We start from the raw sequence: 26672 nt of genomic DNA on the forward strand, positions 1-26672 counted from the left end.
AAGTCAAGGCACTGGATGAAATTTAATAGGGTGGGGAAGACACTGAAAACCGGGGACAGAGGAGAAGGCACAGAGTCCAGATTGGGTGAGGGCCTTAAGAAGCCAGAAGTGGGGATCCGGGGCCCTCAGGCGCACCCAGCCGCATCTGCAGGTTGATGCGGTAGCACTGAAGGCTGCAGAGTGCCTGGCCTGTGCGGGAGCAGGCATAGCGGCGCGGATGTGGACAGCCGGGGACAGAGCACCGAGGCGCAGGGGCAGATGGGGACGGCCGCTGAGACACCGGCGCGGGGGCGGGGACGCCAGGTGGGAAGGAAAGGGTGGAACCTTGTGCCCCGCTGCTGTAGCGCACCATGGGGGCCGGGGCGGCGGCCCGCCCTCCACGCCTCTCGCCCCGCGCGGCCCCTCGGCCTCCCCGCCCACTGGGCGCCACAGTCTTGGTGAGGCGCTCAATAGTCTGGTTCTTGTGCTCCTCCGCCCGCCGAGCCGCCTGCAGCCGCCTCTTCCGTGCCCGCTCCTCACGCTTCAACAGCATCTCCTCGGTGAGAGCGGGGGCTGGGCACCCCCCGGCCACAGGTAGTGACAGACTCGGGGAAGGCTGACTTCGAGCCTTCTGCAGCAGAGCTCGCTAGGGAGAGACGGAAGAGATGTCAAAACAGAGAAGTGACGTCTGCCTGAACGGGGGAAGGGGAAGATGGGACATGGAAAGCAGGGTCTTGAGGAGAACAGGCCTTGAGAGAAGGGGTGAAATGAGCACCCTCTCCAGGAGCCCTTAATACTGCCTCCTCTCAGGTCTCCAGACTTCCAGCTTTAGATCCTTGACTCTCAAGGGGAAAAGTATTAGTAATGTTACCTTCCTGCCTTGTGTACCAAAACTCTGTACCAGCTCTCTGGAGACTTTTTTGTTGTTGTTTTAAATCTTTTAATATCAATGGATAGCATCAATTGGATAACTGCTCAAGCCAAAAACTAACAGTTATCCTTGATTCCTCTCCTTCCCCCAACAAGTGTCTGTTTCCTAAATATATCCAGAATCCATCTGATTTTCTCCATCTCTACCATTCCACCTTGGTTCAAGCCACCACCATCTCTTACCTACTTCAACAGCTTCCTACCTGGTCTTGCTTCTATCCCTTAACACCACTAAGAAACCAAAGAAATCTACTGAAATATAAATCAAATACATTACTTCTCTGTAAACAACCCTTTTGTGGTAGTCAAACTTATTCTTCTCCTTGACCATGATTAGGCATGTTCCGCTCTCAGGGTCTTTGCCCCTGCTGGTCTCTCTGCCGGGTAAGCTCCTCTGGTATTGTAAATGTTATCTCTTTAGAGAGGTCTTTCCAGACTACCCTATCTAATGTTGTTTCTTTTCTACTTCTTTCTATTTCATCACCCTATTTTTGTTATAAACCTTACAGTTTTTCGAAATTATTTACTGCACAAGAATACCAGCTCCATAAGAACGGAAACCTTGTCTGTCTTTTCTCCACTGCTGATATCCCTGCTGCCTAGCAAAGTTCTTGGGACATGGAAAGTTCTCAATATAAATTTGGCAAGCAAATAAAGAATGAACTAACTTACCTGTCGAGCAGTGAGCAGCCGTTCATTGATCTCCTTCTTGAGATCTCCATTGTCATCCAGCTCCCCCTTCTCCAAGGCATCCAGCCACCTTTGTTCTTCCTCTTCCTCCTGACCCCCTAAGGCCCCGGACAAGTCCCGCAGTGGGGAGGGGGACAGATTACTGTCTTCATCTGGAAAGGAAAGTTGGAGAGCTAAAAGTGGAATTGTTCAGAGGGGGAACCCTAATTTGGCCAAGTTAATACTGGGGCACGCAAAATTCTCACCTTCCTCAGAACGAACCCTCTTCCCTTAACCAGGTATAATGAGAAACCCAGTTTCCCCACCTCCAGACCCTTCTCACCCAGCCAGGCACGGTACTGCTCAAGGGGGACTCCTTCCACAGGTTCCTCTTCATTGTCCACAACCATAAGGGGAGAGGGTGAGCGAGGACCCTCAGGGATCACAGTGAAGGTAGGAACACTGCGGAGAAGCAACCACTCTGTAAGCTGAGCAATTGTCTCCTCCTGCTCAGTACATCCAGCCTTCCCTACACCCTCTTGGGTTCTTGCTGCTTTAACCTGGGCCCTGAAATCACAGCGTCCATTCTCTGTCTTCTGAAAAGCGCAGCCAGCTTCTGCTTCTATCTCTACCTGCTCCTGAAGTCCCCCAAGTAAAACCTCGGCTCTCTTGGCCTCACCTTTTGGTGCCCAGGACCTGCCCGCCCAACTTGATTTTGAGTTTGAGCTGGGGCTTGGCAGGAGACGGCTGCGTGGGCCCAGCCTCCTCTTCCTGGTAGTGTTTCTTCTTGTGTTTCTTCTTGTGCTTCTTGTGCTTTTTCTTGTGCACTCCGTGGCCGTGGGCACTCGCCAAACTCAACTCCAGGGCTTCCCCTGCAGAAGGAGAGTCTGTCAACGGTGTACATCAGGAGCAGGTCAGGGAAATCCCAGAAGAACCCAATACCCCTGAGGGGTCCTACTCTTCCCGCGGTATTCGCTGTTACCATAACAACAGCCCCGCCTTTCTCCTTCCCACCTGTGGCGAAGTACCCAAGAAGCTCGGAGGAGCAAGAAAGGGACTCCTTTTCTGCGAAGGCCTAAGTTGCTTTATCGATCCGCGCTTACCCGGCTCAGGGGCCTCCATAGCCCCAGAGGTGCTCCCGCGCCGCCACAGCTTACTCATGGGGTCCTGCAAGGAAAAGAGGCTGAAAATAGTCGGAACACAAGCAGACATACCTTTTCCGCCCCACGGAACAACTTATCCCAGCAAATAGCCGGGCACTTCCGGTGCGTAGCAACCATGCTTGTGCGGGGCAAGCTTTGCGGTTTAAAAAAAAAAAAAATCCTCCGGGAGAAACAACGCCCCTTCCAACAAGGGTTCCGGGCTCTTTGAGACCGGGAGCGGTCAGAGGGCCACGGCTTTCTGCTGGCTCCGCATCCACGCAATCGAGGTCAGAACTCAGCGCGGGCAATTCAATTATTATTACACTCAAGCGTGATGAACGTATATTGCAGACCAAATTCGGGGCTAGGCTATGAGAATACAAAGATGAATATGAACACTTCTCTCTGCCTTTGAGGAGCTTACAATTTGGTGGAGTACGTAAGAAACTGTATTGCTGGCAAAATGGCAGAAGGGCTTACTTAACAGCACAAGTGCCCTACCAGCAGGGCAAATGACATTTAAGCCTAAATTCTATATCATTAGAGAAATGGATAAATGAATTATGGTGCATCTATCCAATCTGGAACACAAAAGCTAAGAGCTGATAAGTAATTGATAAGATTGACATGGAATTTATATCCAAGTTGGTAGTAGCATTGGAAACAATCTAAGTGTGCCTCTAAAGAAAAACCAAAATAATTTGGTACGGGGATTTGATACATCCATACAGTGGGAAGCTATGCTGCCATTAAAAGAAATGAGGCCCCAGAAGGCTACCCAAGAAACTGGTGACAGCAATTCCAATGGATAGTTGGGAGAACGAGGGTGAAGGGAGACTTATTCTTCATAATATACCCTTTTGTGCCTATTGTACTTTGTCTAAAACATGTATGTTTTACCTAATTAAAAAAAAAGGAACAGGGCTTCCCTGGTGGCGCAGTGGTTGAGTCCGCCTGCCGATGCAGGGGACATGGGTTCGTGCCCCGGTCCGGGAAGATCCCACATGCCGCGGAGCGGCTTGGCCCGTGAGCCATGGCCGCTGAGCCTGAGCGTCCGGAGCCTGGGCTCCACAACGGGAGAGGCCACAACAGTGAGAGGCCCGCGTACCCCAAAAAAAAAAAAAAAAAAAAAAAAAAAAAGGAACAAGGTAGATCTGTATGTGCTGACATATGAAATAGGAAAGGCAAGTTTCAAGATGAGGTGATCCCATTTATTTTTTAATTTTTTTAAATTAATTAATTGGTTTATTTTTGGCTACACTGGGTCTTCGTCGCTGCCCAAGGGCTTTCCCTAGTTGCGGAGCGTGGACTCTAGGCACGCGGGCTTCAGTAGTTGTGGCATGCAGGCTCAGTAATTGTGGCGCCCCGGCTTAGCTGCTCTGCAGCATGTGGGATCTTCTGGGACCAGGAGTCAGACTTGTGACCCCTGCATTGGCAGGTGGATTCTTAACCACTGCGCCACCAAGGAAGTCCTCCGGTGATCCCATTTAAAAAGGCATAATATGCTACTACATTCACAGAGAAAACATTAAGGAATGTATACTACACCATTAACGGTGATTATCTTTGGAAGCTGGGGTTGGGGAAATTTCACTATCTAGATCTGTAGTGAATTTCCTTTCCTTTCCTTTCCTTTCCTTTCCTTTCTCTCTCTAAATTCTATAAATTTCCTTCTCTCTCTCTCTCTCTTCACTTAAAAATATTGCTTAGGGCTTCCCTGGTGGTGCAGTGGTTGAGAGTCCGCCTGCCGATGCAGGGGACACGGGTTCGTGCCCCAGTCTGGGAAGATTCCACATGCCGCGGAGCGGCTGGGCCCGTGAGCCATGGCCGCTGAGCCTGCGCGTCCGGAGCCTGTGCTCTGCAGCAGGAGAGGCCACAGCAGTGAGAGGCCTGCGTGCCGCAAAAAAAAAAATATATATATTGCTTAGTATTTTTTGTAATGAATTTTCTTACAGCCTATATATCACATTTATAATTAGAAAAAAGCACTGTATATAATATATATGGGATACATGTCTGAACAAGGTAGCAATAGTGAACATAGTAAGGGAAGAACTGATTCAAGAGACATTTCATTGATGAAATTTAAAGGAACTGATGAACAATTATATATGAGAATTCAGGAAGAAGTCAATGTAGTATAGTGATTAAGATTAAGAGAATGAACTTTGGAGTCGGAGAAGCCTATTATCAAATTACAGTTTACTGGCTATGTAACCTTGGGTTCACAGTTATTTAAGCTCTCTGAACCTCATATTCCAGCTCTGCAAAATAGAATGAAGTAGTGTCTCCTGCATAGGATTCTTTCAAGGAATAAAGCAAATCAAGAATGCAAAGTACCTAGGGTAGTATCTGGCACATAGTAGATGTTCAAAAAGCAAACAGCAGCAATAATAAATGACTTCTAGGGACTTCTTTGGTAGTCCAGCAGGTAAGACCCTGCCCTCCCAATGCAAGGGGCCCAGGTTCGATCCCTGGTCAGGGAACCAGATCCCACGTGCAGCAACTAGGAGTTCACATGCCGCAACTAAGGCCCAGCACAGCCAAATAAATAAGTAAATATTAAAAAAAAAAAAAAAGAGTCCGCATGGCACAACTAAGAAGTCCACATGCCACAACTAAGACCCAGCTCAGCTAAAATAAATAAATAAATAAATAAATAAAAATTTTAAAATGACTTCTATATTTCTAGCCCAAGTATTAGAGAGAACATAGTGTTTTGTTTTTTAAAAATAAATTTATTTATTTATTTTTGGATGCGTTGGTTCTTCGTTGCTGCTCACGGGCTTTCTCTAGTTGCGGTGAGCGGGGGTCACTCTTTGTTGTGGTGCGCGGGCTTCTCATTGTGGTGGCTTCTCTTGTTGCGGAGCATGGGCTCTAGGTACGCGGGCTTCAGTAGTTGTGGCACACAGGCTCAGTAGTTGTGGCTCGTGCACCATGGCATGGAGGATCTTCCCGGACCAGGGCTCAAACCCGTGTCCCCTGCATTGGCAGGTGGATTCTTAACCACTGCGCCACCAGGGAAGTCCCCATAGTGTTTTAAATAAAGATTAGAACATAGGAAGAGAAGCAAGTAAGAAGAAAATCATTTAGTGTTATCCAAGGTGAATTTAAAGTGCATGTGGGAAATCAAAACTACAATGAGGTATCACCTCACACCTGTCAGAAAGGCCATCATCAAAAAATCTACAAACAGTAAATGCTGGAAGGGGTGTGGAGAAAAGGGAACCCTCTTTCACAATTAGTGGCAATGTAAATTGGTACAGCCACTAAGGAGAACAATATGGAGGTTCCTTAAAAAACTAAAAATAGAGCTACGGTATGATCCAACAATCCTACTCCTGGGCATATATCTGGAGAAAACCAGAATTCGAAAGGATGCATGCACCCTGATACTCATTGCAGCACTATTTACAATAGCCAGGATATGAGAGCAACCTAAATGTCCATTGACAGAGGAATGGATAAAGAAGATGTGGTACATATATACAATGGAATATTACTCAGCCATAAAAAGGAACGAAACAATGCCGTTTGCAGAGACGTGGATGGACATAGAGATTATCACACAGAGTGAAGTAAGTCAGAAAGAGAAAAACAAATATCGTATAACATTGCTTATATGTGGAATCTAGAAAAAATAATACAGATGGACTTTTTTGCAAAGCAGAAATAGAGTCACAGATATAGAGAATAAACTTATGGTTACCAAGGGGGAAAGGAGGGGTGGGATAAATTGGGAGATTGGGATTGACATGTATACACTACTATGTGTAAAATAGATGAATAATGAGAACCTACTGTATAGCACAGGGAACTCTATTCAGTGCTCTGTGGTGACCTAAATGGGAAGAAAATCTAAAAAAGAGTGGAGAGATATATATATATACGTATAACAGATTCACTTTGCTGCACAGCAGCAACTAACCTAACACTGTAAAGCAACTATACTGTAATAAAAGTTAACAAAAATAAAATAAAATAAAGTGCATGTGGGAATGCCCAGATGGAGATGGAATACTGAAGGAGAAGCCAATGCAGAAGGTGTGATTTGGGGCATCGTCATCAGCATAAAAGTGGAGGTCTCCTTCAAGGGATGGCAATAGATGAGACATTCCAGAATGATCAAGCAGATGAAGAGGAAAGGACCAGGAACAAACCCAAGTGGACACCAGTCCTGAACAGGCAGGCAGAGGGGCAGGCAGGGTTGGGAAGAGATCAAAAGAGGCAATAAAGGTACCCAAGGGCAGAGATTATCAGCAGACAAAGGCTATGATGAACCGTGTACAGTTCTGCGAAGGCTAGGTTGAGCTCCAAGCAGAGTATGCATTCTAGCAGGGAGTGAAGGCAATAGTTCTGTATCACTAGGAGTTGAAGTGAGGGATCACCTGCAGTTAGTATTTGTCAAACGTGTTAGAGTTTATAACCTGCTTTCATATCCCTTCCCTCCCTTGATCCCCATGGCAGCTCCATGTGGGAGATACTGTTGTTCCCTCATGAGGAAACTGAGGCTTAGAGAGGTTAAATGATTTGGCCAGAGCCACACAGTTAGGGAGTGGCAGAGCCAGCATCAAACAGAGACTTCCTGACACTAGACCCAGTGGTGTTTCCTCAACATCCTGATGCCCAGCAGGGAGGAAGCGGTGACAGTAAGTAAGTAGCCATGGGCTTCATTATTTTGTTTTGTTTTTAGTTTTGCTTTGTTTAGTGTCAGAGAGGTTTGAGCAGGTTTGTAGGCTGAAAGGAAGAATTTTGTCCTTCTGAAAAAGTTCTTAGCATTTTTTTTTTTTTTTTTTTTCTTTTTGTGGTACGCGGGCCTCTCACTGTTATGGCCTCTCCCGTTGCGGAGCACAGGCTCCGGACGCGCAGGCTCCGCGGCATGTGGGATCTTCCCGGACCGGGGCACGAACCCGTGTCCCCTGCATCGGCAGGTGGACTCTCAACCACTGCGCCACTTCCAAAGGGAAGCCCTTAGCTTATTTTTTAAATATAATTTTTGAGGAAATAATTTCAAACTTACAGAAAAGTTGCAAGAAGAGTACATAGAACTCTCTTAGCTCCTTAAATCAGATTCTACAATTATTAACATTTACTATTTCCTCCCCTTCCTCTCCATTATCGTTATTCCTATTCTGATCATTCTGAGAGCAAGTTGCAGACATGATGCCACTTCACCCCTAAATAGTTCACTGTGTATTTCCTCAAAAACAAGTACACGGGCTTCGGTGGTGGCGCAGTGGTTGAGAGTCCACCTGCCGATGCAGGGGACGCGGGTTCGTGCCCCGGTCCGGGAAGATCCCACATGCCGCGGAGCGGCTGAGCCCGTGAGCCATGGCCGCTGAGCCTGCGCGTCCGGAGCCTGTGCTCCGCAACGGGAGAGGCCACAACAGTGAGAGGCCCGTGTACCGCAAAAAATAAATAAATAAATAAAATAATAATTGCCAAGTGGTATTCTACTCCCGTTATTCCATCTACATGTGTTAGTTGGCATTCTATGGTGAAGTGGAGCTTTCTTTTCTCCTTACATTCAGTTTCATATGTATTTATTTGTGTCGGTATAGATTCCTGTTTCATTCAATGAGTTGTAATCTATTATTTATTTTGATGCTTAAATTTGTCCCAGATTTGGTCAGTGGGCATTTCTTTAAGATGACTTCTGTGTCCTTCTGACACATCTCCATCATTCCTTTAGCACCTTTTTATTTCCCAACACTACAAAATGTTTCGGGTTCATCTTGTATTCTCCCTGGATAAGGGGTGGGAACCCTTGGGAGGCCAAGCATTAGGGGCATATGGCTGAGGTTATGCTGAGGCCACACCAAAGTCTCACCACAGGAACCTGCTGATGAGGATTTCCCTGCTAGCAGAGCCATCCACTCCTCATGAATTCTCCCTGGGTCTTGTTTTCACTCTTTCAAGATTCAAAGTCCAGTTGGTAGCATTCCAGTTGGTTGGCTTAGGCCAACTGCCTACCCCTGGGCTGTGAAGAAGTGGGAGGGAGGATGAATGTCCTTCTCCAGCTGCCAGAAAGAGGGTAGAGCCTCAGCCTACCAGAGTTGTCCACAGTAGGGGTCTGTGTAGAAATAGAAAGATAATTTGAATACTGGGTGGCTAATAAGCCCTTCCCAAATATCTACTTCATAGCTGGGGAGATGGAGATACAGATGTAAGAAAAGGAAAAATTGGGAAATATTATGCAGTGAACAAGTGGTATGTGGCTAAATATTTAATGAAATCTCCCCAGGGGAAAAAAAATAGCCCTGGTTTACAGTGTTCGCCTACTTCTGTTGTGTAAAACTCCCACCATGGCCAATTTCATTACTGAGCACAGAGTTGGCAAGACATGTAGTAGCACACCGTGACATAGCATTTCAACCATACGGACACTATAGATGTAAACAACCTCAAGGGATAATGGGAAAATGCAGTAAAATAATTAGGAAGTGATGAATTTTGAGTTTTATCACCTTTGCTTTAATATAATTTATTTAGTTGTGAGTTTTTATGATTCAATTATTAATTAAAGCTGTGTTTAACAGCTGGAATGCACAATTCCAGAAAATTCCAAAATTGTCTCTCACGAGCCAGTATAAGGCCTCAGCATGCCATGGCACCAGGCTGTGTCTCAGTGTTTTTCTCTGATGGTGGGGAAAGTGTGCTTTTGTTCATTTATTCCTTACTTTGTATTATTTTTTAAGTGGTAGAATAAGGATTGTTTTAAAAAACTGTGTGTTTTCAAATAAGAATTTAATTAAAAAATAATAACTCCACAGAAACTTTGGCCCTTGTTTCTCTACCATTGGTTGAGAACAGTGTAAGCTGGCTTCCCAAACTCCAGTCACAACTCCTCCAAATGATTCACACAAATGGATGCCAGACTATGATCTCTAAAATATAACTTTGGCTGCGTCACTCCTTTCCCAAAATCTTCAGTCACATCGAGTGCAAATTCTCTGGCAAGATTTGAGCTCTACTTCTTTTCCAAATGCCTTCCATTCCTCCAGCTCTTGTCAGGGATTTTTAAACACTTCCTTAGGTCCCATGTCCCACAGGTGTGTGTGTGTGTGTGTGTGTGTGTGTGTGTCTGCGTGCAGCTGAGGGCCTCTGGAGAGGACAAGTTGTGGGGCTCCAGCCCCTGCTTCTATCACAGCAGCTCTGATTATATTTCACATGTTCCAGGTGAGATTTCATTTGGAGAAAAAAGCATTCTGCTGCTAAAAGCCAAACATTTGAAATGAACAATTTTAGTCCAACAATATGGCTCATCCCAGTTAAGCACTCTCAAATCTGTATGCTTTCTTTAGGCATCTCATTTGTTCACTTACTTCAAGTGATGGTTTATTGAGTACTTCCTATGTGCCAGGCACTGAGCATAAAGCAGTGGACAAGACAGACTCTCCCTCCCTGGGGGAGCTTACAGTTTAGAGGAGTGACAATAGATAGTTGAAGAAACTCAGAAGCAATGCCCTCACTCCTCTTTGAGGTTTATCTCAGAGGCCACAGATTTATAAAATCTTTTGATCTTCCTTTCCTACGACAGAAGAACTCCCTTCTCCATGTACACTTTTGTATGTCAAGGATGTTTGTTGTTTTTCCTGTCCAGCATCCATTCCCTCACCTTCTGGTCGTAGTACCTGGAACAGTCTTTCAGAAACCATATCTCCCTCCCCCATCTCTCTCCCAGCTCACTGGGTTCCATTTGGTTTCCAGGAGTGGGAAGTGACCTAGGCCTGGCCAACTGGCAAATAGAATCCTCCTCAGCCACAGTGATTGGTTCAGGTCTGGCCACCCCTCTGCCTACAGTGATTGGTTTGAGATGGATAAATCATCCCAAATGGCCCATAGTGAATCCCAGACATGTGTAGGAGCTTCAGGAAACAGATGTTCCCTTTTCTGCTGAATTTAAGTCTGAAAATATTATAGACCCAGAATTTTTGGCAACAATCTTGCTATGCTGTGGAGAGTGAAGCTAACATGGAGGAAAGCAGAGCCAGATGAAGGAGAGGGATGGAATCCTTGTGATGCTGAATGCCTGGGTCAAGCCACAACTAAAGCCTGACCCCTGGATATTATTGTTCCTTAAGCCATATATTTCCCCTTTTGCCAAAGTAATTTTAAGTCAGGTTTTCTAAAAGAATGTTGAGTAATTTGTCATAGCAGAGCAGTTCTAACCTGGGCTCTCTAAAGCTATAAGCTGGTATTTCTCCGGCTCTGGCTGTGAAGGAGCCCCACTCTCTCTCGAGTTCTCCCCAGTAAGTTCATAAGTCCCCAGAAAACTCCTCACGTGTGGTCAGCAAGCTAATCCTCTGCCATTTCCTTCTGTCCCAGGAGGCTGGGGGTGGCCCCTTTTTCTGCAGAAGCTGTGAATCCTAACCCTGTCTCAGCGACCCAGCAAAACAGCTGAGAGCCCATATGAGGTCATAGATATCCTCACCCTCTTAAGGCACTTAAAGTCTGGGTCCAGGGAGCTGAGGTCACTGGTGCCCCATCCAAGGGCACAAAGGTGCTTTACCTGGTCGTTTTTCTTCATAGCTGCACTTACGGGGTGCTTGTCTTGTGCCAGGAACTATGCTGGGCATTTTACACTCATTCTCATATGTAATCCTCATAGCGACCTGAGGAGTGGAGGTAATTAGTGTATCCCCATTGCACAAGTAAGAAAACTGAAGCTCAGAAAGTTCAGTGAGAGAGCCAAGGATCCACGGTTAGTAAGTAACAGAACAGGGCTACCAGACACGTGAACTGCGGCCACTAGGGACGGAGGGGAGCTTTAGTGGGTAGGGGGACGAAGAAAGGACATTTGGGACTGTAGGAAGTTGAAACAGTCGCCTCGGAAGCTGCTTAGAGGTGAGATTGGGCGCCATCCCAAGGCCGGGCTGTGTGCCTCTCGGCGATCCCTGGGCCCCGGGATTTTCCGCGCGCAGGGAGTCTGGCTAGCCGAGTGGGGGCGGCAGGGGGCGGGGCTTCTCTGGGCTCGCCCCATGCCCAGGTGAGGCGCTGGCTACCCGGGCAGGAAGGGACGACGCCCCGCCTCAGTGCTCGCGAGGTGTAGGGTGCCCCGGCTGTCGGGTCAGGCTTGCTTGGGGACCGGGACTGGCCCGGCAGGCAGGGCCTTTGGCGGGGGCGGGGGTTTGGAGTGGAGGGAGAGCGTGCCGCGCCCTGCCCGGCCCAGGTGTCGTCTCCGGGGGCGGAGTTTGGGAACCGGGCCGTGGGAGATTCCCGGCCGGACTAGCTGGCGGTAGGCGAGGGACAGAAGCCTACGAGACAAGGCAGGGCCGGGCGGCGCGGGGAGTGCAGAGGGCAGGCAAAGGCGGGGGACCGCCAGCATGTTCTCCCGAAACCACCGGAGCCGGGTCACCGTAGCCAGGGGCTCTGCCCTGGAGATGGAGTTCAAACGCGGCCGCTTCCGACTCAGCCTCTTCTGCGACCCACCGGAGGTGAGAGACCCGCGTCCCTGCCTTCCCCTCCCCGGGCTCCCGCAGCCCGGGCCGCCTGGGCCTCCCGCCCCGCCCGCGCGCGCCGAGGGGCGGAGACGCCGCGGGTCTGGTACAAACTAGTAGTTGTTGACTTAAAAAGTCAGGCGCGGACCGTCTGCACGTTAATCGGACCGTGCCACCCCAGACATTACCTGGCCCAGTTGGGATGATTTGCCTCCGCCTGGAAAAACCTCGGGTTGGCTTCAATTTAAGGGGCCCTAGGCTCGATTCCCCAAATGTGCCTTACCCCGGTCCTTCACGGCATCCCGGAGCAAAGGGCGGTGTGCAACCAGGCGGGCTCTAACAGATTCCTGGCCTGGGCGCCCGCTCCTTCCCTGGGCTCCAGCCGCAACCCACAACCTGTCTCAACCGTCTGGGACAGCCTCCATCATCAATCCTGACTTCTCCGCCGGTCTGCCCCCTTCGCTGAAACCCTCCCCAGCTGCTCCTCTGTGGCTGGGAGAATCGGGAGTGAGGGGGTTCCTTATTAAAGATTTGGGATTACTTCCCGCACTCAAACTTTCAGCCTCCTTTCCTGGGGCCTAAGAGGAGTCCAGCCTCTACAGTTGCCTCCTCGGCCCACCACTCTACACGTTGCTCAGGTCTGAGCCTTACCTGTAACTCCCTAAAGAGGCTCAGGAGGGTCTGAAAGATGTGGGGCTGAGCTAGGACTGACAGGGCGAGGAGCTACAGCAGAGGCTATCCCCAAGGTCAGCTCTCCTTTCCTGCTTGGCCTGGAAAGGGTTAAGTGAGAGGGCCTTCCTCACCCCTCCCTGCCGGGATTCCAGGCCTGGCTTCTGCACTTTACCCTACAGCCTGCCCAGAACTGCACTTTACCCTACAGCCTGCCCAGAACAAAGGTTCTTTCACACCGGTGTCCCAGTGTCCCGGGCCTTCGTTGACTTTGAAGCTAGTGGGCCTCGGGGAGAGGACCTCTGTCGGGTCCAGCATAAGCAACGCCGCCTGGGGCCAGTGTGGGGGAGTGAGGGGCAGGCCCAGGGACCCGGAGGAGGGGCCTGTGAGCTGGGGCCGCCCCCGGGATAAGCCCAGCCTTTTGGGGGCCGTAGCGGAGGAGCCGGGGATAAGCCCGGCCTTTTGGGGGCCGTAGCGGAGGAGCCGGGGCGGAGCCGCTGGGACCCGGCGGAGCGGTATGTGACTCCGTGGGCCTGGGGTGGAGGGGGGTGGCAAAGCTGCAGCTGGCTGGGAATCGGGGCTGGTTTCCTGTCTGGAAGGGAAGGGGCCCGCAGAGGGGAGCGGGGGCAGCAGCAGCTAGGCACACCCCTGCCTTTCTCCCTCCGTCTCCTCCCTTCTGCTGGAAAAGCGAGGTAATTGTGAACCCAGGGTGGGGCGGGCTGGATGGGGGCCCCAAGTTGGAAGAGGTGGCCCTGGGGGTTGAGCCGCATTTACCCCTCTGTCCCACTCCCTGGGCTCACTCAATAAGGTCCTCACCGTTATCCTTCTTCTTCCTCAAACTAAGCCAGAACCCCTTTCAGAAAGCAACCTCCTGACAAACCCCACGACTCTGTAGAACCTGCATGAAGTGTCCCCTCCCTGCCCCCTTCCAGTTGTGCCTGCCCCTCACACCCTACCGCACACAGATTCTCTGTCCACCAGGCCAGGGATGTGGGCGGGGGCTGGGGAGGGGCCAGAGTCGGAATGAAAGAGCCTTTTTCTTCCACAGCTGGGAGAACAGCTGCCACCAAAGCAAGACTGGACACTCTGTGCCCAGAGTCCCCTCTGCAGCTGGCCTCCTCTCCGGGGACCCTGCTCATCCTCACCTCGCTTTCCTTTCCCTCCATGCCTGGCTCCCATCAGGGCCCTGGAACAGCGGTAGGCAAGGAAAGTTTGTCACAGCAGCCAGAGGGGTCTAACGGGAGTGCAAGAGGGACAGGGGCTGCCTCTGCCCTCTGTCCAAGAACTGCCCACCTCTTTCAAGACCAGGGGAGCAGCGGGAGGAATTGTGGGGCAGCGTGGTGCTTGCTCGCCCCACCCTTCTGAGGGGTCAACAAGGGAAGGGGCACCTGGGGGGCACAGAGATGCAGGACAGATTGCACATCCTGGAGGACCTGAATATGCTCTACATCCGGCAGATGGCGCTCAGCCTGGAGGTAACGCCCCCACCCCTGGAGTGCACCTCCTCCACAGCATCCCAGCCCATCTCTGCTCTGCCCTTTCCTGCTGGGGCTGAGCAGGGAGAGCAGAGTCTGCTCCAAGTGGGGAGAGGGATAGGCGGTTCTGTAAGCCCTTCGTTGGGTGCTCCGTGTGGACCCAGGTTCAGTTCTGCCAATTAGAGTACTGTGTTGGCAACAGGGTCTTCACACCTATTTCTGGAAGCTCTGTGGTTTGGTGTGGATGTGTGTTCTGGGGCTGAGGGCTCCTTTTAGGTATGGGAAGAAGAGGGGAGTTCAATGTGAGAGGTTTGCAGGAAGGAGATGGTCTTACCAGAGAAGGGGAAGAGGACTCTAGGGCAGGATTCCGTGGCCCTGAAGATGGCAGGGAGCTGTTTATTCTTTTTTTTAAATAGATTTATTTTATTTTTTTAAAATTAGTTAGCTAATTAATTAATTTTTGGCTGCATTGGGTCTTTGTTGCTGCTCACTGGCTTTCTCTAGTTGCGGCGAGCGGGGGGTTACTCATCATTGCAGTGCACAGGCTTTTCTCATTGCTGTGGCTTCTCTTGTTGCGGAGCGTGGGCTCTAGGCACGCAGGCTTCAGTAGCTGTGGCACGCAGGCTCCAGAGCGCAGGCTCAGTAGTTGTGGCATACGGGCTTAGTTGCTCTGCGGCATGTGGGATCTTCCCAGACCAGGGGTTGAACCCGTGTCCCCTGCATTGGCAGGCAGATTCTTAACTACTGCGCCAACTGGGAAGTCCTTTTTTTTTTTTTTTTAGTTTTTGGCCACACCCCACAGCATGTGCGATCTTAGTTCCCTGACCAGGGATCGAACCCACACCTCCTGCATTGGAAGGCAGAGTCTTAACCACTGGACTGCCGGGGATGTCCCTCATTTATTTATTCTTAATCACATTTATTGAACACCTACTATATGTCAGCTTCTTTCTAGATCTTGGGATACCTCAGTGAACAAAACAGGAAAGGTCCATTCTACTGGGGGAACAGACAAGAAGCATGCAAACTAATAATCTCACATAGTGAAATTATGATGAAAACGGGGGGGTGTAATAAAAATCGGGTAGGGGGGGCAGCATTAGATGTAGGAGTCAGGGAAGGCCTCTGTGAGCTCTTTGAGCTGTGACCAGAAGGATATGAAGATATGTAAAGATGGGAGGAAGGGCTTTCCAGACAGAGGGCATAGTAAGGGCAAAAGGCTCTTAAATGAGGATGATGGTGATATGTTTGTGGAAGAAGGAGAGCCAGTGGGGCTGGAACATAATAGCTGGGGTCGAGCTGATGGGTGCGAGCCAGATTATGCAGGGCTTTGTAGTCCGTGACAAGGCATTTAGATTTTACTCTAAGTGTGATGTTGGCTCATGGAAGGGTTTTAAGCAGGGGGACAACTTATCTAATGTTTTAAAATGATGGCTGTTGTGTTTGAAAGGAATAGGCTAGGCAGGGGTGGGGGGTGGGAGGGAGAAGGGTTGGCCAGACGAATAGCAGAAGACCACCAGCTAGGAGGTCGTTATAGCCTTAGGGGAGTGAACCTGGTGGTATGGATTAAACGCTCTTGGTGGAGATAGGGAGAAGGGGGTGGATTTCAGATGATGGTGGTAGATCTGACAGGGCTTGCTGACGTACTGGACATGTGGGTGCGGCCAAGAGAGGGCTCCAGGATGACTCTCTGGTGTGTGGCTAAGCAACTGGGCGATGTGGTCATTTACTGAGATGGGGAAGAGAGAGGAGGCTGAGGAAGTGACTGCCTGAACCAGGCAGGGTGTTGCTGCTAAGGGAGGTCAGAGGCAGGACAGTAGAGAGTCCAGCTCAGAAGGGGAATTTATTGCACATGTGTTTGTACCCTCAACTGGGTCCCCACTCCCTAGATCATGATAGACATTACGAGTCAATCATGGCAGTCTTCACCAACAAATCCACGCATGGCCTCACAATCTTTCTCAGCTCAACCTTGGCATAAATTATGCAGGTTGTGTCCTTCATAAGGGCACTGCATAGTGGCAGGAGTCCTGGTCTGGTTTCAGGTGGTGTGAGGAGGGGACACCTTTATCTAATTTGTTTGCCTGGAGAGGATCATCTTTTTCTAAAATGGAGACAGGTGCCCAAGGATCCCATTGGGACTCTGACACTACATATTGTCCTCTGTTGGCATATGAAATAAAACCTATTTGCCATCCCTAGTCCTCTGCACTGTCCATGTTACTAGCTACATGTGGCTATTAACTTTAAAATTTAGTTAATTAAAATGAAATAAAATAAAAAATTTAGTTCCTTAATTACTCTAGCCACATTTCATGTGCTAGATGGCTGCTGAACATTTCCGTCATTGCAGAAGATCTTATTGGCCATGGCTGGTCTAGGTATTTAAATGTTCGAATTCTGCATGCCTCCCCCTCCATGTAATTTTTCTTCATAGGAGCTCTGCCCAAGTTCTGGGGAAGAGGAGGGGGCTTAGATTTCACTTTGATCATCTCTCATTCAGTCTTGGGTTGGTTGAGGGTGCTGTGTTCTTTCTCCAGGAAGCTCAGCAGTTCCCCAACCCCCATCCCATTGATGTTCCAGGGATTAGCAAGAGAGGTAGTCGTGGAAGTGTAAATTCAAGAAGACTTTCTGGAGGAGGCAACTTAAGCTGCAATTAAAGGGAAGGTGGGAGTGCTGGGCCCAGGTAGGGGTTAGACTTTCCCATTTAATCCTCAAACAGTAGCAGGTGGAATTACCACGCCCTCCCACCCCCAGTTTACAAACAGAGGCTCCAGAGGTTAAGTTCTCATGGCTAGTCAAGTTCCTAAGCCAGGATTTGAACTTAGCCCTGGTGGAGATTCTAAAGGGAACATAAGGTGATGAGAAGCAGAGAGGGAAGTCAGAGATAGAAGGGAGTGGGAGGAACTGGAAAGGATGTCCAGAGAGGGCCTAATGTGTGCTGGGGCTTCTGCCCATGACTCATCCTCCTTCAGCCCCTTGGGCCCTGAGCGGAGTCCAGCTTAGGGCTCTTTCCCAGGGGAGTCTGGTGAAAGTACTGCCGGCTTGGGAAGAGAGGGTGTGTGGGTGGGGAGGGGGGCGACATGGAGCTATACCTGAGGTACGGAGATGGGGGTGAAGCTCCGGGATCCAGAGCCTGCGTCAGGATTCCCGAGGTGCTCTGCCTAAAGGGTGGGAGATTTCTATGGCACTGTCCACCGAGGGCCGTGGGAGAATGGATTCGGACCCGAGTGCATGGGGGGAGAGTGGTAGCCAGGGTGTCTGCACCCCCAGTCCGACTCATCCAGGCTGGATACAGCGACTTCCCTGCAGCCCCAGTTATTCCGATGTATACACTATCTCCCTCCCGTATGCACCCGGGCCAGGAGTCATCCTGGAGGGCAACTGCAACCCGGAGGGGCCCCCTGGCCTCCGGCAGCTCCGGAGCCTGGAGCCCTTTCTAGAGTGAGGCCGGTGCTCCCGGAGGTACCGTTCCTCCGCGACTAGGTCTGTGTGGTTAGCACCACCTGGAGCCTAACCGGGCCAATCGCACAGAGGGACTGAGGGACCGCCTGCGTCCCGGAGCCCCTCGGCCGCTCTCGCGGCAGTTGGTAGATGATGTCATCGGCTCTCTCTGCGGGCGGGGCGGCTCCCCGGACCAGGGACAATGCCCGCGTTGCGCCGCACGTGCAATGGACAGGGCTAGGGAAGAATTCGTGAGTGCTAGGGCCGGGACAAAAAGGCTAGTCAGGAGGTGGCCTGCGGACGCTGCTCGGCCCCACCCCCCTCACCTGTTTGGGGGTGTTTGTGGTAGAAGCTAGATGCAGAATGGGATAGGGGTTGGCAAGCAGCAAACCGTAGCAGAGGTGGGACCCTGGTGCAGGCAGTCATGGTGGGGGTAGGGGCAGCTGTGTAGTCTGAGAGGGCTTCCTGGTGGAGGCGGCGTAGGTACCCGGTTGGCCTATTTCTGAAGGGTCAGGAAGGGAAATGTGGATAGTGAGGGTGATGAGATGAGGTGAGACGTGATGAAAGTCTGGCCCAGCTCAAGTAGGGAAGGAAGAATCAGCAGGGAGGCTGGACAAGGCAATTCCCGGAAGCAGGAATTTAGGGTGTTGAGGTCTTGGAGACTTGAAGGCTGGAGTCATCAGGAAAGAAGCAAGGGCACATAGTGTGGAAAAGAGCTGGTGTGAGGGGGAAGACAGGTTTTGGTTTTGTGCAGTCACACTCATCCTCCTCTTCCAACCCTGTGACTCCACTTGGCTTGCCTTCTGATTTGTACACTGTAATAGGGTTAGTCTTCCACCTCTTCTCTGAAGCCTTCCCCATCACCTCAGCCAGAAACAAATAGGGTCTGTTTCCCGTGAGTGTGTGTGTGCCATGACGTGGCACTTACGGAGCAGCCATTAACGTCTGCATCTCTCACCTCCCAGCTGGATCTCAAATATGGAGCTTCGGACAGCACAGGGATGCTCCAGTGTTATTGGGTGAATGCTACTGGGCTGAAGTAGCATCGTTAAAATAAGCACCCCGCCCCATGCATACCATATGCTGTGCATTGGGCATTGTGCTAAGTGCCTACTCACTCCTGACTTGCTTTACCTGTTTTCCCATCCCCATTCCTTGCCTATGTCCTTACCTCCCAGACTCAGAGGGCCAGCAGATGGCAGGTGCCCAAATTTGGGGTGTGTACTGCATTCTCTGCAGCATGGATGAACACTGTAGGCGGTATGCTCCTTCTCCACTGACCCCTTGCCAACTAAATGTCCTCTCTCATCACTTGAGTCTTTGGGGTAAGCCAGGATGGCCTTTACTATCTGTGGCCATTCCCTTTAGGTGGTAGTTCTCAGCCTGGGCTGCACCTCAGAGTCACTTGGGGAATTTTCCAAAAAATGCACATGCCCCACTCGTAGAGATTCTTATTCTGCTACTCTGAGGTGGGGTCTCGTGATTTATTATTTTTTTTAACTCAGAAGATTTAATTTTTTAAAAGGTAACACAATTTCCAATAGTACAGTAGTAAAGGAGCATATATATAAAGTATCATAAATTGATTTTCCATTCCTGGCTCCCAGCCCCACAGCCACTACTATTTTATGCATGTCTATCGATATGTATATGCATATATATATATATATATATATATATATATATATATCGTGTACAAATGGTAGCATGCTGTTCTTTCTTTTCTCACTTCATATACTTTGAAGATCGCTTCATTTTTGCACATGTCTATCTTACTCTTTAATGTCTGCAATAGTCCATATTTCATGGTATAGATGTGCTATAACTTATTTAACCAATGCCCTATTGAAGGACTTTTAATTTTGGTGTTTTAAAATGATGCTGCAATGAATATGGCTCTGCCCACAAGTGTAACTATATCTGTAGGATAAACTCCTAGATGTTGGATAGCTGGATCAAAGGATATGTGAATTTGTAGGTTTTACAGATTTTTCCAAATTGCGCTCAAAAGAGGCTGAAAAAAATTTATACTCCTAGAGGGAGTATAAATTTTAACAAAGTCTCTCTGGTTATTTGTGGGCTGCTGAGGTTGAGACTCAACCCTTGACCTTTAGTTGCCTGAAACATAAGTTTCTTGTCAGTTTCTCGTGGACCACAGTCCACCTGGGAATGAAGGGTGCTTCAACCTGTCCCCCAATTGACATTTCCTTCTCATCCTTATCCCCACTCCGGCTAGGACACAGAGTTGCAAAGAAAGCTAGACCATGAGATCCGGATGAGGGAAGGGACCTGCAAGCTGCTGGCGGCCTGCTCCCAGCGAGAGCAGACTCTGGAAGCCACCAAGAGCCTGCTAGTGTGCAACAGCCGCATCCTCAGCTACATGGGCGAGCTGCAGCGGCGCAAGGAGGCGCAGGTGCTGAGGAAGACAGGCCGGCGGTGAGCAGGGGGGAAGCGAGGCTTTATGGGAGTAGTGGCGCAGTGTGTGTGTTTATGGAGTATGGAGTATGGAGCACCCTGAAGATGACTTCCTGGTGAAGACTTACCAGGGTCCTAGAAGACACCTTGGTGTTTTACCACCACAGTGTGCTGCCCAGAGGTGCACTAGTGAGTTGCAAGACACTGGCTCAGGAAAGCCAGTGTATCTGGTGAAAGGCTGGCAGTCTGAGGAGTAGTCATGCAAAAGTGCTAATTTGCTAAGCCCTGCCTGTGATCTGATGAGTCTGGCTGGCTGGCTTCTGGAAAGCTAATTTTCTCATAGCTGGTTCACCAAATGGCCAATTTGCTAAATGACCAATTTACTGTAACTGACCATAGTTCATTGTACCTGGGGTTTGCCTCATTAGAGTCAGGGATTGGGAAAAGAAATAATAAAAAAAAAAAAATTTGAGGGAAAGCCTACCCACTCACATAAATTAGATTGTGCACTAAAAGGACTCCACTCTAGGATGTGAAACACAACCTACACTGGCATTAGACTGCTGATCTGACAAATCTGTAGTGAAATGGTTGAGGCGATGCTCTGGTAAAACTAAAATGTGGGAAAAAGTATTTGGCAAATTGATCGTTCTGAGAACTGACCATTTTTGGTGAACTGGTCATTTGGAAAACTGGCTTCTGGCAAAGTAACCTGCTTGATCCCACAAGGCTGAGTGGGGAGAAGGTCCAGGCCCCTCACCGACATAGTGTCATCCCAGCTCATCCATGAAGGCTGACACAAGGAGAGGTTGCCAGGAGGCCTCCAGAGTGCACCCATGAAGACACCAGGGGAAGGCTGCTCCATAAAGTTAAACGAAGAGCAAGCAGGCATGGGGACACCTTCTACTGTGAGTTTGCTGTCTCTTAAGAGGCGGCCATTGACAGGCTCTGCCCTGCCCAAGTCCCCACACAGCCCATACAGCGTGATCTGAGGTGCACCCCAAGTCCCTGGCAGCTAAACACATTGCCATCAATGCCACATCATTTAGTTTAAGGCTAAGTCACTAATTTCATTATAATGAATTATAAATTAGTATGGATAAGCTGGCCATCACCTTAGGAGAGGGACACAAGCTCGGTGAGTCCTAATGATGGGCGGGGAGGGGAGGAAGGCCGATGTCCCCCCTGCGGGGGGGGACTGGGGAACTTGGGGCACTGGGAAGGTTCGGCCCATCTAGCCAGAAGGGTAGAGGAGAAATCAAAGCTGAGGGGGAGGATGGAGAGAGATTTGCAGTAAATGGAACACAAATGTTCCCTACTTGGGTTCCTGATTTTCTGACTGATCCAGTACCCTCCTTTATTGAAGTGATGAGATGGTGGAGAAAAGCAGCCTCCTTTGTTGTTAAAAACAAAGCCTGCAAACTCCTCCAAGCCTGGGGGTTAATGGAGAAGAGTCCTTAAAAGGGAGTCTCTCTCTGTGGGCACCTGTGTCCTCAAGCCCCACTTCTCCCTGGCAGGAGTCTGGGGAGGTGGTCAGGAAGGGTGCTTGTGCGGAGGGTGGCCTGAGCTTGTACTGTGTGTGTGAGCTAAGAGCCTCTAACATTCCCAAGCCCAGCAACCTCCTGGGTTCAACTGACAACTCTCCCTAACAGTCCTTCAGCCCTGCCATGTCAGCCTGGCTGGGACCTGGCAGCTGGGTCCTGGGCCAGGGGTGTCCTAGAGCCCTTGGGAACCAGAGCCAGGGGGAATAGTGTCAAGAGGCCAGGCTAGGACGTTGTGATTTGCCCACAGGCCTTCTGACAGTGGGCCGCCCGCTGAGCGCTCCCCCTGCCGTGGCCAGGTCTGCATTTCTGGTAAGAAGCACAACTACCCCAGCTGTTGGCATTCTTTGCCCAATGATAAGATCTCCTGCCCCATCTCAACATCTATTCCTATCCGTCTGCCCCTTAGATCTCCGGATTCCACTCATGTGGAAGGACACAGAATATTTCAAGAACAAAGGTGGTGAGTTCCACACACGTGGGACAAATTTAAGGGAGTGACCCTGAGATTGGAGGTCCCTGTGGGGCACATCTTTACCAGTTTTGCTTTCTGTCCCCAGACCTGCACCGTTGGGCTGTGTTCTTGCTGCTGCAGATAGGGGAACACATTCAGGACACGGAGATGATCCTGGTGGACAGGACCCTCACAGACATCTCCTTTCAGAACAACGTGCTCTTGTGAGTATGAGTACCTCATCCCTATGGCTCCCACCTTTCTCTACTCTGCTCAAATCCTTGGATGAGGTAGCCACAGGGGAGGGGAGGGAGAGGAGAGGGAGGAAGGGAGATGGGCCTTCCCTGTGGAGCTGTCCTGTACTTGCATGACATCCATCCTCCACCACAGCACTTCCCCAGACCATCCTCCTGTCCTCTCTTCCTCCCATATTCCTATAGTGCCGAGGCAGGGCCAGACTTTGAACTGCGGCTGGAGCTGTATGGGGCCTGCGTGGAAGAGGAGGGGGCCCTGGCTGGAGCCCCCAAGAGGCTTGCCACCAAACTCAGCAGCTCGCTGGGCCGCTCCTCGGGGAGGCGTGTGCGGGCATCTCTGGAGACAGCTGGGGGCTCAGGGAGCAGTCCCATCTTGCTCCCCACCCCGGCTGTTGGGTAAGGCCCTGTATTCCCCCACTGCCCTCAGCTGGCCACAGGTGACCTCTGAGCTGTGTTGAGCATGCAGAACTTATTTTGCACTGCTGCCAGGACATGCAGACAGATATGAATAAGCAGTGGTCACATAGCTGGGAGGCACTCTGGCTTGTACCTCAGGGCTTGTACCCCAAGCCAACTGAGAAGAGCAGTAGGAATGCAGGAAGAGCTAGGCTCTGGGGTCATCACTTTTTGGCAGCAGCAAATACATCTTATGTGGATAGAACAGAGTGCCCCTGGTTGAAGCAGGGTAGCCTGGGTCCTGTGGTGTTGCCTCCAGGAACCCGGAGGCACCTAGTGGAACCACTGGGTCTCTGAGCAGCAGTTTGAAAACCTTCCAGGTAATGAAGAGAATGCTTATTTTGGAAACAGATATAGATTCAAATTCCAACTCTAAGCTATATTTATGGGCAGATATCTTAACCTCTTTAAGCCTCAAGCTGCCTCAGGGCTGTTGTGGGAACACAGTGGGATAACATATTTAAAGCACAGGCCCCGGCACCTAGCAGGAGCGCAGTAAATGTTCCAACCCCTGTGGGGGAGGCAAGCTAGTTTTCTGTGGGGCAGCCTGAACAATGGGGCAGACCTGCTCAGCTTACAGCTCCTGCCATCCAACATGCCCCTCATTAGGCTCCTGCCCACTTCTCTGTCCTGTAGTGGTCCTCGTTACCACCTCTTGGCTCATACCACACTCACCCTGGCAGCAGTGCAAGATGGGTTCCGCACACATGACCTGACCCTCGCCAGTCATGGTGAGTATGTGTGTATGTGGGGGATGCTGGATGGTGAGAAGAGGGGCCGTTGGATGGTCCCCTTCACATTCCCCACCCTCACCCTGCGCTTCCTCCTACCCCAGAGGAGAACCCCGCCTGGCTGCCCCTTTATGGTAGCGTGTGTTGCCGTCTGGTGGCTCAGCCTTTCTGCATGACTCAGCCTACTGCAAGTGGTACCCTCAAGGTGCAGGTGAGGGGCCCTGAGGAGTGGAAGGGAACAGGGAGAAGGCAGAGGAAAGCCAGATGACCCAGGAATCAAAGAACTATTGAAAAAGCAAGATCTGGGTGGAGGAAGGAGCGGCATGGCAAGACGAGAGGAGGGTGGGCAGAAAGGAGCAGTTTCTCTGTGGGGGGCTGGGAAGAAGGGTGTTGGGGGTGTGATTCCCCTAGGAAACCTTGAGTCATTTATGCAGCAAACTGGGGAGCTGCAGGACTGGGTGCGAGTGCATGGAGTCTTGAAAGGCACAAACCTCTTCTGTTACCGGCAACCTGAAGACACAGACACTGGGGAGGAGCCGCTGTTTACTATTGCGATCAACAAGGTGATGAATCCCTGGTGGTGAAGCCACCCAGGTGGCAGGGTTCGGGAGCCTCTCCATCAGGCCCCAGGAGGGTGGGCACAGACCTCAAAGGGATCAAAGCTAGCCTCCTGTTCCAAACAGCACCACACCCAGCTTCAGGGCCAGGGTTGTTGGGACCATATTCTCCCCAACCAGCATCACTGGAAAATGATCGTCCCTTCTACTCACCAACCTTAGACCCTGCCAAGTCTCAGAGAGGGTTCTATAGCCAGTTTAGGACTTTTCATCCTCCTTCCATCTTTCCCCTTAGGTTCAATCTGCATCTCCCTCACCGTTTCCTGGTTTTCTCTCCCAACCCAAGTCCAAGGACCCTCTTTGTTTCCTAGCCCTTTTGCTAGCATTCCTGCCGACTTATGAAAGTACTGAGGGACCTCAGGCCTCGGCATTCCTGTTCCTGCCTGCCTCCTTGCCTTCCCTGCCTCGCTCAACCCCTCCTTCCCTGTCTCCGTCTGCTCCTCTTTTCCTAAGGACGACCTGTCTCGTCCCCTTCCTTTCCTGCTATTTCTTTCCACTCTGGTCAGTAGGAGGCAAATGAGAGGGCTTCTTGAAGGCCCCACAAGCTCCTCCTTCTAAGGCAGGGATGACCAAGCCTGCCTGATGTCACTGCTGACTTCTGTGACCAAGGTGAAGGTGGTGGAAGCAGATCCTGTCTTTCTCCTGCAGGAGACTCGAGTCCGGGCAGGGGAGCTGGACCAGGCAGCGGGCCGGCCCTTCACCCTGAGCATCAGTAACCAGTATGCGGAGGATGAGGTGACACACACCCTTCAGGCAGAGAGTCGGGGAGCCCTGCAGAGCTGGATGGAAGCTCTGTGGCAGCTTTTCTTTGACATGAGTAAGAGGGGGGGGGCTGGATTGAACCTTCAGGAGGGACTGTGGATCGTTACTTTTACCAGAGGCCTCTGTTTCAAGAATGTGTGGAAAGGAATGTAGCAGGGGAGAGGGTAGCCTGGCCCTCTCACAGTCCTCCCCCTACCCACCCCAATCAATGCCCTCCCTGCAGGCCAGTGGAAGCAGTGCTGCGATGAAATAATGAAAATTGAAACCCCTGCTCCTCGGAAACCACCCCAAGTACTGGCCAAGCAGGGGTCCTTGTACCATGAGATGGGTGAGTGAAAGTGCACTCTGGGATCCTGATGGGAATTTGGGTCGGGGGCTTCAAGGGAACCCAGATAATGGAGACAGAGAGAAAGCACACTTCGGGCTAAGGCAGAGCTCTGGGGACCCAAGTCCCACCCAGCATTCCTTTCCCTTCTCCAACTCTTCTTAAAACCACCTCCACCGAAGTTCACAACAAAAACCCACAGAACCAGATGCATTTCATGGATTTTTTTCCTGTAATTTCTTCTTTTCTGTCTCCCTTTCTGCATGTGGATTCCTGTCTCCTCCTCTGACCCTTCACTTGCCTGGCACTGCTTTCATTTTCCTCCTCTTTCTTGGCTTCTTCACCTACTTCTGCCCACCCTCCTCTCCCTGTCTACCCTGTCACCCCATATCCCAGTCTTATCAGAACCTGTGACTCCAGGGGGCCCAAGTGAGGGGCTGCTCCTGCAGGATAATGCAATCTCAGCTGAGATCCAGGCTTGGCTTTCCTCCTACAGTGACAGGTGATGCTCAGGGCTGAGTAGGTCTGGGGCCTAAGCTCTGACTAGCCCCCTCCCCTCAATCCCTTCCCGGTGCCACAGCTATTGAGCCGCTGGATGACATCGCAGCGGTGACAGACATCCTGGCCCAGCGGGAGGGCACGAGGCTGGAGACGCCCCCACCCTGGCTAGCAGTGTTTACAGACCAGCCTGCCCTGTCTGGCCCCTGCTCGCCTGCTTCAGTGGCCCCAACCCCAGCCCAGACCCATTCCCTGCCCTGGGGGAGACCCCGAACGTTATCCCTGGATGCTGTCCCCCCAGACCACTCCCCTGGGGCTTCTCATTCGGTTGCCCCTCTACCCCCGAAGCGGTCCCCACAGTCCAGAGGCCTCTGCAGCAAAGGCCCACCCGACACTTGGCTCCAGTCCCCAGTGTGAGATGGTGCACTGGCAACAGGATCTGGTCAGAAGAGGAGATGAGCTGTGTGCAGTTGGGCTCTGGATTCGGCGCTCTTTGTAGCAGCTTGGCCAGCTTGGCCTCCCCTTCCTCTGCTGGACTGGGGATAGGCTGGGGAGGGGGAGCAGAAGCCCCTTTTAAGCTGTGGTTGCCATGGTGCTGAGGGACTCATTCCCAGGGCTGGCTGGGACCCCCTAAGCCCTTCCTGGGAGAAAACTGGAACCAACCCTGCCCTACCTCCCTGCACTAACCAGCTTTGAGGATGGCACTGAAGAGCCCTGGGAGGGAACGCACCTCCCTTGTGACTCCCACATTGACCATTAAAGTTATTTAACATCAGCCTTCACCTGGTTCTTGAGGACAGGTTGCTTCTTGGCTTGGTCTGGACCTGTCACATCCCCTCATCCCTGGAGCTTAGTTCACTAGTTGTGAAGT

The 26672-nt window shown here is 50.9% G+C and overlaps 2 protein-coding genes and 1 long non-coding RNA gene across 8 annotated transcripts; 1 reads left to right on the top strand and 2 right to left on the bottom strand.

Moving 5' to 3' along the window:
* Positions 1-3: 3 nt before the first annotated feature.
* Positions 4-2836, bottom strand: INO80B (INO80 complex subunit B). The gene is made up of 5 exons (XM_019942129.3): positions 2682-2836; positions 2258-2450; positions 1922-2040; positions 1582-1751; positions 4-625 (listed from the first exon to the last, which is right to left on the bottom strand). The coding sequence occupies exons 1-5, from the start codon at positions 2788-2790 to the stop codon at positions 95-97; spliced, it is 1122 nt and encodes a 373-aa protein (XP_019797688.2). The 5' UTR covers positions 2791-2836; the 3' UTR covers positions 4-94.
* A 5163-nt stretch (positions 2837-7999) lies between these two features.
* On the bottom strand, positions 8000-12894 carry LOC109551025 (uncharacterized). The gene is made up of 3 exons (XR_002177717.3): positions 12349-12894; positions 11233-11335; positions 8000-8793 (listed from the first exon to the last, which is right to left on the bottom strand). It is a non-coding gene; the product is annotated as an uncharacterized lncRNA (long non-coding RNA).
* On the top strand, positions 11522-26576 carry RTKN (rhotekin). Of its 6 annotated transcripts, none has more exons than XM_073791217.1 (13): positions 13206-13344; positions 13878-14304; positions 19985-20184; positions 21955-22016; positions 22114-22167; positions 22265-22382; positions 22599-22808; positions 23505-23599; positions 23704-23810; positions 24034-24162; positions 24865-25033; positions 25202-25306; positions 25884-26576. In XM_073791217.1, the coding sequence occupies exons 2-13, from the start codon at positions 14233-14235 to the stop codon at positions 26216-26218; spliced, it is 1656 nt and encodes a 551-aa protein (XP_073647318.1). In that variant the 5' UTR covers positions 13206-13344; positions 13878-14232; the 3' UTR covers positions 26219-26576. The 6 variants fall into 6 exon arrangements, with proteins under 6 accessions (XP_073647321.1, XP_033694041.1, XP_033694043.1 ...); XM_073791218.1 differs by lacking the exon at positions 13206-13344 and adding an exon at positions 13397-13521; XM_073791220.1 differs by lacking the exons at positions 13206-13344; positions 13878-14304; positions 25884-26576 and adding exons at positions 11522-12157; positions 25700-25877.
* The last annotated feature ends 96 nt before the right edge of the window (positions 26577-26672 follow it).

This window comes from Tursiops truncatus, chromosome 14 (genome assembly GCF_011762595.2).
Source record: "Tursiops truncatus isolate mTurTru1 chromosome 14, mTurTru1.mat.Y, whole genome shotgun sequence".
NCBI lineage: Eukaryota > Metazoa > Chordata > Mammalia > Artiodactyla > Delphinidae > Tursiops > Tursiops truncatus.